At 40.5% G+C, this 16716-nt stretch overlaps 1 protein-coding gene across 1 annotated transcript; it reads left to right on the top strand.

The window, feature by feature from the left end:
* The first annotated feature begins 1530 nt into the window (after window positions 1–1530).
* LOC132095913 (mucin-2-like) lies at window positions 1531–15589 on the top strand. The gene is made up of 19 exons (XM_059501009.1): window positions 1531–3144; window positions 3238–3432; window positions 3589–3687; window positions 6092–6763; window positions 6846–7040; window positions 7734–7872; window positions 7966–9017; window positions 9104–9298; window positions 9990–10128; window positions 10221–11236; window positions 11327–11521; window positions 11647–11745; window positions 11994–12132; window positions 12216–13666; window positions 13886–14083; window positions 14205–14303; window positions 14597–14735; window positions 14812–15021; window positions 15328–15589. Exons 1-19 carry the CDS (start codon window positions 1531–1533, stop codon window positions 15372–15374), a joined length of 7893 nt encoding a protein of 2630 aa, XP_059356992.1. The 3' UTR covers window positions 15375–15589.
* Window positions 15590–16716: the final 1127 nt, after the last annotated feature.

Raw genomic sequence — 16716 nt, 5'->3', positions numbered from 1 at the left:
TGCAAGTATACTCATAAGTGAACTTTACATCATACTTTAAGTATACTACTATGTCCCTATTTAGGTTTGAATTTGTATATATTTTGTTTCATTAATATCTAAGCATACACAACATACAAAGAAAGAACAGGGTATATGCTTGTAAACAAAAACATCTAGCTTCATGCATCCCAAATCATGACTGTAATAATTATCTCTTCAGCAGTCGATATTTTATTCCATAGCGTTACAGTTTTGATGCTATTTCATATCAGATGATCGTGTTAGATTACATGCGTTAGTAACTGGTGTTTCTTTTTCTTCCTCACTTGTGTTTTTTATTTTTTTTATTTTGGAAATTCTGTACAGAAGATGCATACTAGCGCCCTCTACCGTATAATCATGAAAGGACAGATTATAGGAGTATAGCTCAAATATATTTAGAATTTTTGTAAGTATGAGTCATATTATAAGTATAAGTATATTTCTGAGAAGTGCATAAAGCCCATTTCTGAGAATACATATTAAGCATACTTTTCTATTTTTAGTTTTAAAAAGTATACTAAAAGCACACTTGAATAAACTTCTTTTTCATTAGGGATGTTCTGGCAATCATATTTTTTTTATTACTCTGAGCTCTTTACAAAGCCCTGCTGCTTTATAATTGGATTTTCTTTGTAAATATGTGCTAGATTGACATCTTTGAGCATTGCGCCTCACAGCTTTTTATGCGCTTCTCCATTCATTAGGGCTGCGACTCTGCAATTGGATACTATTATGCATGTCTCGTGTTTATAAGAGCAAAACATTCTGATGGGCTAGTAATGTTAGTTTGGTTGAGAGTGAAAGCTGCTCCTCTCATACCATTGGTAGGCGAACTCATGAACTTGAACGTTTTATCTTTTAAATTTAGATTAAGTTGCTTTTTTATGCTGACTTAGATTTGAGGATGGATTTTTTTTAGAATATATCAAATTCTGCAGTTTTACACTTTACCATAGTAAGAAGGTTAAATGGTTGCACTGTGTATTATATACTGTGGTGTAACACTAGTGTGAACATAAGAATTGTTCTAAGATTGCATAGACAGTGTATTAGTTCCATCAAACAAACAACCACTGCTGAGATAAAGAAATGAAAAGTCATTAAACAAAACTCATGTTAGTGTTAAGGTTAAACTGTTAAAATTCCATAATATTTTTCAATAGTATATTACTAAATTAGATATGGTAAATAAACTAAGGTGATGATGAATTTAGGATCCATGTTCATGTTTGTTTGTGTCTGTGAAATATTGATAAAAGATAATGAAAGTCTTTCAGATAAAGTCTGCCTTTCATTAATGGCATTTAACATCACATTGAAATTGCTTTTTTTATTATAGGTAACAAAAACTGCAAGATTAACAGATATATAAGCACACAAAGATCACGGATGAGGAGTAAATGGATCTATGTGGCTATCCTGGGGATAGCATGCATGATGCTTGGTGTCAATGGGAGCAATACAACAAGCAGTAGCAACACTACAGACAGCTTGATATCTTCTAACATGACCACCAGCCTGACCCAGATGCTACCAACCAACATGACCACCAAACTGACCCAGACGCTAGCACCCAACATTACCACCAACCTGACTCAGACACAACCACCCAACATTACCACCAACCTGACCCAGACAGACCCACCCAGCATGACTACCAACCTAAACCAGGTTGGTCCCTTCAACATAACAAACAAAACAAACTTGACTCAAACAGGACCTACCAACATAACCCCAAACCTTACCCAAATGGTTCCTCTCAACATGACCAACACCATTACAAACACAGACCCTCTTAATATAACTGCAAACCCGTCCCAGATGGGCCCTTTCAACATGACCACAAACTCGAATCAGATGAGCCCTTTTAACATGACCACAAACCCAACCCAGATGGGCCCTTTCAATATGACCACAAACCAAATGAGTCCTTTTAACATAACCACAAACCCAACCCAGATGGGCCCTCTCAACATGACCACAAACTCGAACCAGATGAGCCCTTTTAACATGACCACAAACCCAACCCAGATGGGCCCTCTCAACATGACCACAAACTCGAACCAGATGAGCCCTTTTAACATGACCCCAAACCAGACGGACACTATCAACATGACCACAAACCAAATTAGTCCTTTTAACATAACCATTAACCCAACCCAAATGGGCCCTCTCAACATGACCACAAACTCGAACCAAATGAGCCCTTTTAACATGACTACAAACCCAACCCAGATGGGCCCTCTCAACATGACTACCAGCCTAACCCAGACAGGCCTTCTTAATATAACTACAAACCCCTCCCTTATGGGGCCTCTCAACATAACCACAAACCCAACCCAGGTGGGCCCTTTCAACATGACCACAAACATAAACCAAATGAGTCCTTTTAACATAACCACAAACCCAAACCAAGTGAGTGTTAACATGACTACAAACCCAACCCTGATGGGCTCTTTCAACATGACCACAAACCAAATGAGTCCTTTTAACATAACCACAAACCCAACCCAGATGGGCCCTTTCAACATGACCACAACCCAAATGAGTCCTTTTAACATAACCACAAACTCAACCCAGATGGGCCCTCTCAACATGACCACAAACACAAACCAAATAAGTCCTCTTAACATAACCACAAACCCAACCCAGATGGGCCCTCTCAACATGACCACCAGCCTAACCCAGACAGGCCATCTTAATATAACTACAAACCCATCCCTGATGGGCCCTCTCAACATAACCACAAACCTGAACCAGATGAGCCTTTCTAACATGACTACAAACCCAGCCCATATGGGCCCTTTCAACATGACCACAAACCCAAACGAGATGGGCCCTCTCAACATGTCCACCAATCTGACAACAAACCCGACCGAGATGGGCCCTCTCAATATGACCGCCAACCTGACCCAAACAAACCCTCCCAACACAACTGTAAACCTTCCCCAAACACCCCCTTCCAACATAACCACCAACCTGCCCCAAACACTGCTGCCCAACATAACTGTCAACCTGACCCAGACACTTCCTCCCAATATTACTACAAACCAGACCCAGACAGGCCCCCTCACTGTAACAAACATTATAACAACATCAGGCTCCAATACTCAGTCCCAAGTAAGTCAAACTTTTTTTTCTGTGGAAGTTAAATGGAGAAATGGAAGTTACTATCTTGACTGTTAAAGTGCAAGTTATTTTTTCTTATTGTAGGACATCACTAGCAGAGATAACTGCAGGAAGGATAGGGCATGTTTCTCCGCTCCACCTTCCTGTAATCCAGGTGCAGAAGGTTCCTGCTATTTTCTCTCCACAAGGGGAGTAGGTGGAAATGCAGATAATTTTACTTTTGAGCTCAGTGGTGAGACAGATGGTTACATTGGAGCTGGCCTCTCCCGAGACAGCAGTGTAAGATTTCAAGCCCAGTTGCTTTTTTTTATCTGACATTTATTTTAAAGATTAAGATTAAAGTGCTTAAATATTTAACATTAGATTCAATTAATTGAAAGAATGGTATCTGGTTGTCTGACAAATGTATTTTTAATCTATTGTTCTCGTCCATAGGGTCAGGGTGCCACCGTTTATTCTTGCGCCAAATTGAATGGTGCACTGAGGTTATTTCGTTCCACACTGAACAATCAAATACTGACACAGGATAATACAGTAAGGCACTTTTTCAGAGACCATTAATGGAAAAAATTTGCTTATAATAGTTACTCTGGCTAGTAACCTAACACCTAGCAATAACACAATTAAATGCCTGTAGTTATTTACAGCTGTCGAATAATTATGGCCCACTCAAGCTTTGGTTCTGTGATATTTGCAAAGGATTTTTTGATTTTCAGGCATTCTGATCTACAGGTTGCTTGCTTCTATGTTTTAGATAATTTTTGTATCATCAATCGCAAAGATTTTCCCATAGCACTGTATATGCATTCTCAGAAGCAGTTTTATGTGCCATCTTAGCAGTGCCATAAAAAATAATATTCCTTCGGTTGTGCTGCAGTTCATCCCTGGAAGCTTCAAAGGCTCAGTCATCGGTAGAAAGATTCAATGCATTTTCAATGCTGCAGGTCTTAGCAGCACCACCCGTTCTGCAACCACAGACAGTTTTGTCTTCCTTGTAACAGGCAGCATATCAAATGGTAAGTACAACATGTTGAGCAAGTAACTGACATATATTGTTTCAATTTATATACAGTAAAGACCAAAACTTTGGACACACCTTCTCATTCAAAGAGTTTTCTTTATTTTCAGGACTATGAAAATTGTAGATTCACACTGAAGGCATCACAACTATGAATTAACACATGTGGAATTATATACATAACAAAAAAGTGTGGAACAACTGAAAATATGTCATATTGTAGGTTCTTCAAAGTAGCCACCTTTAGCTTTGATTACTGCTTTGCACACTCTTGGCATTCTCTTGATGAGCTTCAAGTGGTAGTCACCTGAAATGGTCTTCCAACAGTCTTGAAGGAGTTCCCAGAGATGCTTAGCACTTGTTGGCCCTTTTGCCTTCACTTTGCGGTCCAGCTCACCCCAAACCATCTCGATTGGGTTCAGGTCCGGTGACTGTGGAGGCCAGGTCATCTGGCGCAGCACCCCATCACTCTCCTTCTTGGTCAAATAGCCCTTTCACAGCCTGGAGGTGTGTTTGGGGTCATTGTCCTGTTGAAAAATAAATTATGGTCCAACTAAACGCAAACCAGATGAAATAGCATGCCGCTGCAAGATGCTGTGGTAGCCATGCTGGTTCAGTATGCCTTCAATTTTGAATAAATCCCCAACAGTGTCACCAGCAAAGCACCCCCACACCATCACACCTCCTCCTCCATGCTTCACGGTGGGAACCAGGCATGTAGAGTCCATCCGTTAACCTTTTCTGCGTCGCACAAAGACACAGTGGTTGGAACCAAAGATCTCAAATTTGGACTCATCAGACCAAAGCACCGATTTACACTGGTCTAATGTCCATTCCTTGTGTTCTTTAGCCCAAACAAGTCTCTTCTGCTTGTTGCCTTTCTTTAGCAGTGGTTTCCTAGCAGATATCTACCATGAAGGCCTGATTCACACAGTCTCCTCTTAACAGTTGTTCTAGAGATGTGTCTGCTGCTAGAACTCCGTGTGCCATTGACCTGGTCTCTAATCTGAGCTGCTGTTAACCTGCGATTTCTGAGGCTAGTGACTCGGATGAACTTGTCATCCGCAGCAGAGGTGACTCTTGGTCTTCCTCTCCTGGGGCGGTCTGCATGTGAGCCAGTTTCTTTGTAGCGCTTGATGGTTTTTGTGACTGCACTTGGGGACACTTTCAAAGTTTTCCCAATTTTTCGGACTGACTGACCTTCATTTCTTAAAGTAATGATGGCCACTCACTTTCCTGTATTAGCTGCTTTTTTCTTGCCATAATACAAATTCTAACGGTCTATTCAGTAGGACTATCATCTGCGTATCCACCTGACTTCTGCACAACACAACTGATGGTCCCAACCCCATTTATAAGGCAAGAAATCACACTTATTAAACCTGACAGGGCACACCTGTGAAGTGAAAACCATTTCAGGTGACTACCTCTTGAAGCTCATCAAGAGAATGCCAAGAGTGTGCAAAGCAGTAATTAAAGCAAAGGGTGGCTACTTTGAAGAACCTACAATATTTTCAGTTGTTTCACAATTTTTTGTTATGTATATAATTCCACATGTGTTAATTCATAGTTTTGATGCCTTCAGTGTGACTCTACAATTTTCATAGTCATGAAAATAAAGAAAACTCTTTGAATGAGAAGGTGTGGCCAAACTTTTGGCCTGTACTGTATATATATATATATATATATATATATATATATATATATATATATATATATATATATATACATTGTCTTCCCTCTACTCCTTCTCCAGGTTCTCTGGATTCTCCAGTCAGTAGATTGGCCACAAATGGGTCAGTAGACTTAAGCAACCCAAACAGCACAGACATTTCAGTAATATCACCAAGTACAAATGCCAATGAATCTTATACCACAACAACATCAACCATCACTGTGGTATCTATAAACTTGACCCAGACGGTCCCTCCGAACCTGACCACCAACCTGACTCAAACGGGCCCCTTCAACACGACTGCGAACTTGATCCAGACATACCCTGCCAACATGACTGCCAACCTGAACCAGACAATCCCTCCTAATGTAAACACCAACCAGACTCAAACACTCCCTCCCAACATAACTGCCAACCAGACTCAAACACTCCCTCCCAACATAACCACCAACCTGACCGAGACACCACCTCTCAACATAACTGCCAGTCTGACCCAGACACCCCCTCCCAACATAACCATCAACCAGACTCAAACACTCCCTCCTAACATAACCACCAACCTGACCCAGACACCCCCTCCCAACATAACTGCCAACCTGACCCAGACACTCCCTCCTATCATAAGCACCAACCAGACTCAAACACTCCCTCCCAACATAACCACCAACCTGACCCAAACACACTCTCCCAACATAACTGCCAGTCTGACCCAGACACCCCCTCCTAACATAACCGTCAACCAGACTCAAACACTCCCTCCTAACATAACCACCAACCTGACCCAGACACCCCCTCCAAACATAACTGCCAACCTGACCCAGACACTGCCTCCCAATATTACCACAAACCCGACCCAGACAGGCCCCCTCACTATAACAAAGATTATAACAACATCAGGCTCTAATACTCAGTCACCAGTAAGTCATTTGCTTTTGTCCTGTTAAAAATTGCAGTAACCATCTGGACTGTTAAATCACAAGTATTTTTTTCTTATTGCAGGACATCACTGGCAGGGATAACTGCAGGAAGGATAGGGCATGTTTTTCTGCTCCACCTTCCTGTAATCCAGGTGCAGAAAGTTCCTGCTATTTTCTCTCCACAAGAGGAGTGAGCGGAAATACAGATAATTTTACTTTTGAGCTCAGTGGTGAGACAGATGGTTACATTGGAGCTGGGTTATCTCGAGACAGCAGTGTAAGATTTTAAATCCAGTTACTTTTTTATATGCTATTTATTTTAGAGATTCAGATTAAAATGCTTAAATATTAAACATTACATTCAATTAAATGAAAGAATGGTATCTGGTTGTTTGACTAATCTATTTTGAATCTACTTTCCTCGTCCATAGGGTCAGGGTGCCACCATTTATTCTTGCGCCAAATTGAATGGTGCACTGAGGTTAATTCGTTCCACACTGAACAATCAAATACTGACACAGGATAATACAGTAAGACCCTTTTTCAGAGACCATTAATGCATAAAATCAAATTAAAATACAATAGCTTTGACTGCCAAATCCTCTGGCTAGTAACCTATAACACCAAGCAATAACATAATCAAATGCCTGTAGTTAATTAATTCTGTAGAATAATTGTGGACCAGTCAATCTTTTGTTCTGTGATATTTGAAGGCTTTTACATGAACTGTGCATTTTAAGTCATTTTAATGGCAGAATATTTCAATAGTGTTAAAGTAATGCACTGCATTGACTAGCCAAAACTTTTTTTTTCAGCCATTCTGATCTAATCTTGCTTGTATGTTTTAGATAATTTTATGTCATCAATAGCAAAGGTTTTCCCATAGCATTGTATATACATTCTCAGAAGTAGTTTTATGTCCCATCTTAGCAGTGTCATATTAAGTAATATTCCTTCTGTTGTGCTGCAGTTCATCCCTGGAAGCTTCAAAGGCTCAGTCATCGGTAGAAAGATTCAATGCATTTTCAATGCTGCAGGTCTTAGCAGCACCACCCGTTCTGCAACTACAGACACTTTCGTCTTCCTTGTAACAGGGAGCATATCAAATGGTAAGTGCAACACTTTGATCAAGTAAAGGACATATATTTTGTTTTGAAACAAAAAAATATTACATTTTCTTCCCTTTCTACTCCTTTTTCCAGGATCTCTGGATTCTCCAGTCAGTAGGCTGACCACAAATGGTTCAGTGGACTTAAGCAACCCTAACAGTACGGATATTTCAGTAATAACACCCAGTACAAATGCCACTGCATCTAATACACCAGCAACATCAACCACCACTGTGGCATCTACAAACTTGACCCAGACGGTCCCTCCAAACATGACCACAAACCTGACTCCAATGGGCCCCCTCAACACGACTGTGAACTTGACCCAGACATACCCTCCGAACATAACTGCTAACCTGACCCAGACACCCCCTCCTAACATAACCACTGACCAGACTCAAACACTCCCTCCCAACATAACCACCAACCTGACCCAGACATTCCCTCCCAATATAACCACCAACCTGACCCAAACATTCCCTCCCAACATAACCACCAACCTGACCCAGACACTCGCTCCCAACATAACCACCAACCTGACCCAAACATTCCCTCCTAATATAACCACCAACCAGACTCAAACACTCCCTCCTAACACAACCACCAACCAAACTCAAACACACCCTCCCAACATAACCACCAATCTGACCCAGACACCCCCTCTCAACATAACCACCAACCTGACTCAAACACTCCCTCCCAACATAACCACCAACTTGACCCAGACACCCCCTCCAAATATAACTGCCAGTCTGACCCAGACACACCCTCCAAACATAACTGCCAACCTGACCCAGACACTCACTTCCAACATAACTGCCAACCTGACCCAGACCCTCCCTCCCAACATAACCACCAACCTGACCCAGACACCCCCTCCCAACATAACTGCAAACCTGACTCAAACACTCCCTCCCAACATAACCACTAACTTGACCCAGACACCCCCTCCCAACATAACCACCAACCAGACCCAAACAAGCCCTCCCAACATAACTACCAACTTGATCCAGACACTCTCTCCCAACATTACTGCCAACCTGACCCAGACACGGCCTCCCAATATTACCACAAACCCAACCCAGACACGCCCCCTCACTGTAACAAACATTATAACAACATCAGGCTCTAATACACAATCACCAGTAAGTCAATTTTTTTTTTCCTGTTAAAAATGGCAGTAACCATCCTGACTGTTAAAGCGCAAGTAATTTTTTTTTTTTTATTGCAGGACATCACTGGCAGGGATAACTGCAGAAGGGATAGGGCATGTTTCTCCGCTCCACCTTCCTGTAATCCAGGTGCAGAAGGTTCCTGCTATTTTCTCTCCACAAGAGGAGTGAGCGGAAATACAGATAATTTTACTTTTGAGCTCAGTGGCGAGACAGATGGTTACATTGGAGCTGGCTTATCTCGAGAGAGCAGTGTAAGATTTTAAATCCAGTTACTTTTTTATCTGCTATTTATTTTAGAGATTAAGATTAAAATGCTTAAATATTAAACATTACATTCAATTAAATGAAAGAATGGTATCTGGTTGTTTGACTAATCTATTTTGAATCTACTTTCCTCGTCCATAGGGTCAGGGTGCCACAGTTTATTCTTGTGCCAAATTGAATGGTGCACTGAAGTTAATTCGTTCCACACTGTACAATCAAATACTGACACAGGATAATACAGTAAGGCCCTTTTCAGAGACCATTAATGCATAAAATCAAATTAAAATATAATAGCTTTGACTGCCTAATCCTCTGGCTAGTAACCTGTAAAGTAATAACATAATCAAATGCCTGTAAGTATTTAATTCTGTAGAAGACTTGTGGCCCAGTCAATCTTTTGATCTGTGATATTTGAAGGCTTTTAAGCATGAACTGTGCATTTTAAGTAATTTTAATGGCAGAATTTTTCAATAGTGTTTAAGTACTGCACTGCATCGACTAGCCAAAACATTTTTTTTTCAGCCATTCTGATCTGATCTTGCTTGTATGTTTTAGATAATTTTTATGTCATCAATAGCAAAGGTTTTCCCATATCACTGTATATGCATTCTCAGAAGTAGTTTTATGTCCCATCTTAGCAGTGTCATATTAAGTAATATTCCTTCTGTTGTGCTGCAGTTCATCCCTGGAAGCTTCAAAGGCTCAGTCATCGGTAGAAAGATTCAATGCATTTTCAATGCTGCAGGTCTTAGCAGCACCACCCGTTCTGCAACTACAGACACTTTCGTCTTCCTTGTAACAGGGAGCATATCAAATGGTAAGTGCAACACTTTGAACAAGTAAAGGACATATATTTTGTTTTGAAACAAAAAATATTACATTTTCTTCCCTTTCTACTCCTTTTTCCAGGATCTCTGGATTCTCCAGTCAGTAGACTGACCACAAATGGTTCAGTGGACTTAAGCAACCCTAACAGTACGGATATTTCAGTAATAACACCCAGTACAAATGCCACTGCATCTAATACCACAGCAACATCAACCACCACTGTGGTATCTACAAACTTGACCCAGACGGTCCCTCCAAACATGACCACCAACCTGACTCCAACGGGCCCCCTCAACACGACAGTGAACTTGACCCAGACATACCCTCCGAACATAACTGCTAACCTGACCCAGACACCCCCTCCTAACATAACCACCAACCAGACTCAGACACCCCCTCCAAACATAACCACCAACCTGACCCAGACACTCGCTCCGAATATAACCACCAACCTGACCCAAACATTCCCTCCTAACATAACCACCAACCAGACTCAGACACCCCCTCCAAACATAACCACCAACCTGACCCAGACACTCGCTCCCAACATAACCACCAACCTGACCCAAACATTCCCTCCTAACATAACCACCAACCAGTCTCAAACACTCCCTCCTAACATAACCACCAACCAAACTCAAACACACCCTCCCAACGTAACCACCAACCTGACCCAGACACCCCCTCTCAACATAACCACCAACCTGACTCAAACACTCCCTCCCAACATAACCACCAACTTGACCCAGACACCCCCTCCAAACATAACTGCCAGTCTGACCCAGACACACTCTCCAAACATTACTGCCAACCTGACCCAGACACTCACTCCCAACATAACTGCCAACCTGACCCAGACCCTCCCTCCCAACATAACCACCAACCTGACCCAGACACCCCCTCCCAACATAACTGCAAACCTGACTCAAACACTCCCTCCCAACATAACCACCAACTTGATCCAGACACTCCCTCCCAACATTACTGCCAACCTGACCCAGACACGGCCTCCCAATATTACCACAAACCCAACCCAGACACGCCCCCTCACTGTAACAAACATTATAACAACATCAGGCTCTAATACACAGTCACCAGTAAGTCCATTTTTTTGTCCTGTTAAAAATGGCAGTAACCATCCTGACTGTTAAAGCGCTAAGTAATGTTTTTTTTTTTTTTTATTGCAGGACATCACTGGCAGGGATAACTGCAGAAAGGATAGGGCATGTTTCTCCGCTCCACCTTCCTGTAATCCAGGTGCAGAAGGTTCCTGCTATTTTCTCTCCACAAGAGGAGTGAGCGGAAATACAGATAATTTTACTTTTGAGCTCAGTGGCGAGACAGATGGTTACATTGGAGCAGGCCTCTCTCGTGACAACAGTGTAAGAGATCAAATACATTTTTTTCAACCATGTTTCTTTTAATATAACCTAACATTTAAGCACTGTAATTATGGTTTGTAAGTTAATATGGTTCCCTGACTAATTTACTCTTTTCAAATTCTCAGGGTCAAGGAGCCACTGTCTATTCTTGCGCCAACATCAATGGTGCACTGAAGTTCTTCCGTTCCACACTGAACAATCAAAGACTGGCTCAGGATAACACAGTAAGGCCCTTTTAAAGAGAGCCTTCTGTATAAATGAAACTATGCCAATTTTTAGCATTTTAGGATGTTCTTTACAGTAAACAATACAGTATTATATGAAAACAGAAAATAGTACTATACACACAGGTCTCAAAGGTTGCTTTTAAAATATGTGTAAATATGCAATAATGGATAAAAGCCAATTCAAATATACTGTATCATACAACATTGACTTTCTCAGTAATAATAATATTTATGTGTTGCTGCAGTTCATCCCTGGAAGTTTCCGTGGTTCAGTGAATAGAGGGAAGATTCAGTGCATTTTCAATGCTGCAGGTCTCGGCAGCATCACTCGTGCAGCAACCACAGACACTTATGTCTTCTTTTTAACAGGCAGTGTCTCAAATGGTGAGTGCAAAACTGATCAAGTGTCATCTATTTTGTTTTGCAGCAGATGTAAATATTTCTCCTTCATTTACTCCCTTTTCCAGGTTCTCTGGATTCTCCAGTCACTAGACTGTCTACAAATGGTTCAGTGGACTTAAGCAACCCTAACAGCACAGATGTTTCAGTAATAACACCCACTACAGATTACACCACTACAGCCCCAAACACCACCACATCTAATTCCTCTGTAGCATTAAACACCACTACAGCCCCAAACACCATCACACCTAATTCGTCTGTAGCATTAAACACCACTTCAGCCCCGAATACCATATCATCTAATTCCACTGTAGCATTAAACACCACTATAGCCCTGAACACCACTGCACCTAATTCCTCTGTAGCATTAAACACCACTACAGCCCCGAACACCACCGTACCTAATTCCTCTGTAGCATTAAACACGACCTCAGCCCCGAATACCACATCATCTAATTCCACTGTAACATTAAACACCACTACAGCCCCAAATACCACCGCACCTAATTCCTCTGTAGCATTAAACACCACTACAGCCCCAAACACCACCACATCAAATTCCTCTGTAGCATTAAACACCACTAAACCCCCGAACACCACATCATCTAATTCCACTGTAGCATTAAACACCACTACAGCCCCGAACACCACCGCATCTTTTACCTCTGTAGCATTAAACACCACTAAAGCCCCGAATACCACATCATCTAATTCCACTGTAGCATTAAACACCACTACAGCCCCAAACACCACCACATCTAATTCTTCTGTAGTATTAAACACCTCTACAGCCCCGAACACCACCACATCTAATTCTTCTGTAGCATTAAACACCACTAAAGCCCCGAACACCACCGCATCCAATTCCTCCATAGCATTTAACACCACTAAAGCCCCAAATACCACCGCATCTAATTCCACTGTAGCATTAAACACCACTACAGCCCCGAACACCACCGCACCTAATTCCTCTGTAGCATTTAACACCACTAAAGCCCCAAATACCACCGCATCTAATTCCACTGTAGCATTAAACACCACTACAGCCCCGAACACCAACGCACCTAATTCCTCTGTAGCATTTAACACCACTAAAGCCCCAAATACCACCGCATCTAATTCCACTGTAGCATTAAACACCACTACAGCCCCGAACACCACCACATCTAATTCCTCTGTAGCATTAAACACCACTACAGCCCAGAACACCACTGCACCTAATTCATCTATAGCATTAAACACCACTAAAGCCCCAAATACCACCACATCTAATTCCACTGTAGCATTAAACACCACTAAAGCCCCAAATACCACCACATCTAATTCCACTGTAGCATTAAACACCACTAAAGCCCCAAATACCACAGCATCTAATTCCTCTGTAGCATTAAACACCACTACAGCCCCGAACACCACTGCATCTAATTCTACTGCAACATCAAATTCCACTGCATCCTCAAATACCACTGCATCCACTGCCTCTGGAGTATCTACAGCTAATAGTGGTACAACAAATGTAAGTGAGAACAGACTGGCGAGCCAGTTTTTTGTTTGTGTATATGATTGTGTTGTCTTTTGTGGTGAAGGTGAAATAAAGCCAATGTTGTCAAAAGCTATTGTGTTGTGTTGGATGGCAAATTGCGGTGACCTGATGAGTTCACTTAAGATTTTATAAATGTCATAAATATGAATTTCAGCATTACATTTCATGGTTAATTTGAATGTAACATTGCAGGAGAAAGTTACCAAGGACAACTGTAAGAAAGACAGGGCATGTTTCTCTACTCCAGCCAACTGTGATCCATCGAGCTCAAGTAGCTGCATTTTCGCCTCCACAAGAGTGGTGAATGGAAACTCAGACAACCTCACTTTTGAGCTCAGTGGGGATTCAAACGGTTACATCGCAGTTGGCCTGTCTACAGACAAGAAGGAGGTCTGAAAAAGATAAAATTTATTTATCATATATGTCAATGTTTAAAAAAAAAAGAAGTAAATTCCCTTTCTCAAGAATGTGATTTTGGATTCTTAGACTTATTTACCCTTCCTTCGCATAGGGTGATGATGACACCGTCTACTCTTGTGCCAATGACAATGGTGTAGCGAAGTTCATTCGTGCCAGACTGAACAACTCCATTCTGACTCCGGATAAGACTGTAAGACTCTCTTTTATAGAGCATTTTTTTCATTACCAAGCTTTGCACAAAATATTCTGAACTACAGTGTGGTAATGAACAGCAACAGGGATGGCTTTAACATACAAAGTGTGTTGATACAACTATACAGTAGAACAGTAACAATGAAAAACAGTAACAATGCAAATGTTTTTTTCTACAGCAGTGAGCAAAAAAGTAGAACCCAGAGTAGAGCTAAAGGGTTTATAGAATGCGCTTCGCTTACTCTGACCTCTACTTTGCTGCAATAAATTTATACTGATTTTATCTTGCAGTTTAACCCTGGATCCTTCCGTGGCTCTGTGAACGGCACAAGGATTCAGTGCATTTTTGTAGCTGCAGGTCTCAGCAGCAACACCCGTGCGGCAAACACAAATACTTTCCTCTTTTTCTTTACTGGCAACTTTACAAATGGTGAGAGCAACATTATGAACAAAGACTTAAAAGAGACTCAGTTAGAAGCAAAATTTAAATATTTTCATTTCCACAGGCACTCTGGGGTCTCCAGTCACACAAATGTCTACAAATTCATCGGTTGATCTAACCAACACTAACAGCTCAGACGTTACCATATTAACACCTAATACAAACACAGATAGTACTGCCACTATTACCGTTTCTACTACTGCGACAACGACTACTACAGCAAAACCTGCTACTACAGCAGGGAGCAATGCACTGCATCATGCTGCATCTCAGGGTAAGAACTCATCAGGGTAAAGACTTATAGCCTGACGGAATCTGCATTTTGAGAGAAAATCAAAAAAAAAAAAGAGTGAAACAAATGATTACTCTTTAGTGGCTAAATGCTCTTATTTGAAATGTATTGGTGCATAGTATTTGAACAACAGACTGAACAAGTGTACAATACAGGAAAGTTTCTGACCTCTATAGCTTATAGAAGTAGTATCGTTTTCACGAGTCAGTTAGCTGAGCAAAAGTTTATGATAAAACATTTAAAGTTCTTTTATAAATAGCTAAATTATTATTGTATTTTTTTTTTCAGCTGCTCTGGTAATTCTCTCAGGGATCCTTGCAGTGCTCCTGTTGTAAGGATGCTGCCGACACATTTGCTTCCTGAAACTGGTCGATGAGCACTGAACGTTTGATGAACCCAACACCAAAGTATATGTAATTCTGCATATTTATAACTGTGCAATAGTGCAACTCTGGGTACAATGAAGAAAGGAGCTAAAAATACGGGAAGAGGGGCATTACATCATCTATTTAATCTGAGTGTTTGTGTGAGAGATATTGTGTTTATGAATGTTTTTGCTAGTGTTAGTGTTTGTATTCTGCTAATGTACTGTTATTTAAATGCAGGCTCCTGCACAGAGAGGGCTGATAAATTTATTTGTGAGCCATCATGTGGCTAAAATTATCTAAGAGAATTATTTTCAAATGTCTTAATTTATTTTTACTGTTGCCTCAAACTATTGATTGCCTGTAAGTTTTAAATGAAGTCACTTTTTTTTTTAAATATGCATGATAAAATGTTCAAGTACAAAAAAATAAAAATAAACTGGTACATCAGTGTTTGGACTAAGGGAGAAAGAACAAAGCTAAATGCAAACTGCATGCAGAGTCAGGATAGTAAATTAGTGGAAGACTTCCCATATTGTTGGTCAAAGGCTGAACGGGGAATCAAGCACTATGGTTTTTCAGAAGAAATTTATGACACTAGGTAGAAGTCGAATTAGACACAACATGGACAGGTTGTGACATTTTCTCATGCGCAAAAACTATCAAATGTGTTTATTTTTTAAATGATTATTAATCAAATTGTGGACAGATAAAGTGCTTACTATTCTAATCACTTTAAAAGTGGTGTATAAAGCACCTGAAAGCCATACTCAGAAAATGACTTTGGTAGAAGTTAAAATCACCAGAATTTTACTTGATTAAAAGTCTTAAAGTATGTGATATTTTTACAAACGTTTTTTTCTTCTTCTTCATCTTACACACTTAAGTATTTCTTTCATTCTATATGCACTTAAGTATAGAAAGTAAAAGTACAAGAAAATGAAAAAGAAGCAAATAAATATACATAAAAATGTTCATACACAGCTTGAATAGCAAAGTTTTGTTCAGTTTTAACTCTTTTTATCCATTTTGTATTTTGGATAAGAATAAGAAGCACTTCATCTATAATTAGTGTCTTTCATTCCAACATAAGAAAACATTCCTGGAATCTTCTGAAAAAGCATTTAGATGTATTTACACAGTTTAATGTATAACAGAGGAGACATGGATGCATTTAATCTGCAGGTACAGATTGATAAATAATGTTTTGTTTTTAAAATAAAACGTTGACTACTGATATTTGAAATAATTTAAAACATGAACAAAATAGACTAAATGTGAAATTAAAACTGCCAGTAGGTGGCAACAAGTG

This window comes from Carassius carassius, chromosome 2, assembly GCF_963082965.1.
Source record: "Carassius carassius chromosome 2, fCarCar2.1, whole genome shotgun sequence".
NCBI lineage: Eukaryota > Metazoa > Chordata > Actinopteri > Cypriniformes > Cyprinidae > Carassius > Carassius carassius.
This window is presented reverse-complemented; position numbering and strand designations above follow the sequence as displayed.

Bases quoted from the DNA above. Each gene is read 5' to 3' on its own strand.
- LOC132095913 (XM_059501009.1), top strand. From the start codon at position 1,531: ATGACCACCAGCCTGACCCAGATGCTACCAACCAACATGACCACCAAA. The intron at 7,873-7,965 runs GTAAGTGCAACA...TCCTTTTTCCAG, and splicing joins AACAGGGAGCATATCAAATG to GATCTCTGGATTCTCCAGTC. The intron at 15,022-15,327 runs GTAAGAACTCAT...TTTTTTTTTCAG, and splicing joins GCATCATGCTGCATCTCAGG to CTGCTCTGGTAATTCTCTCA.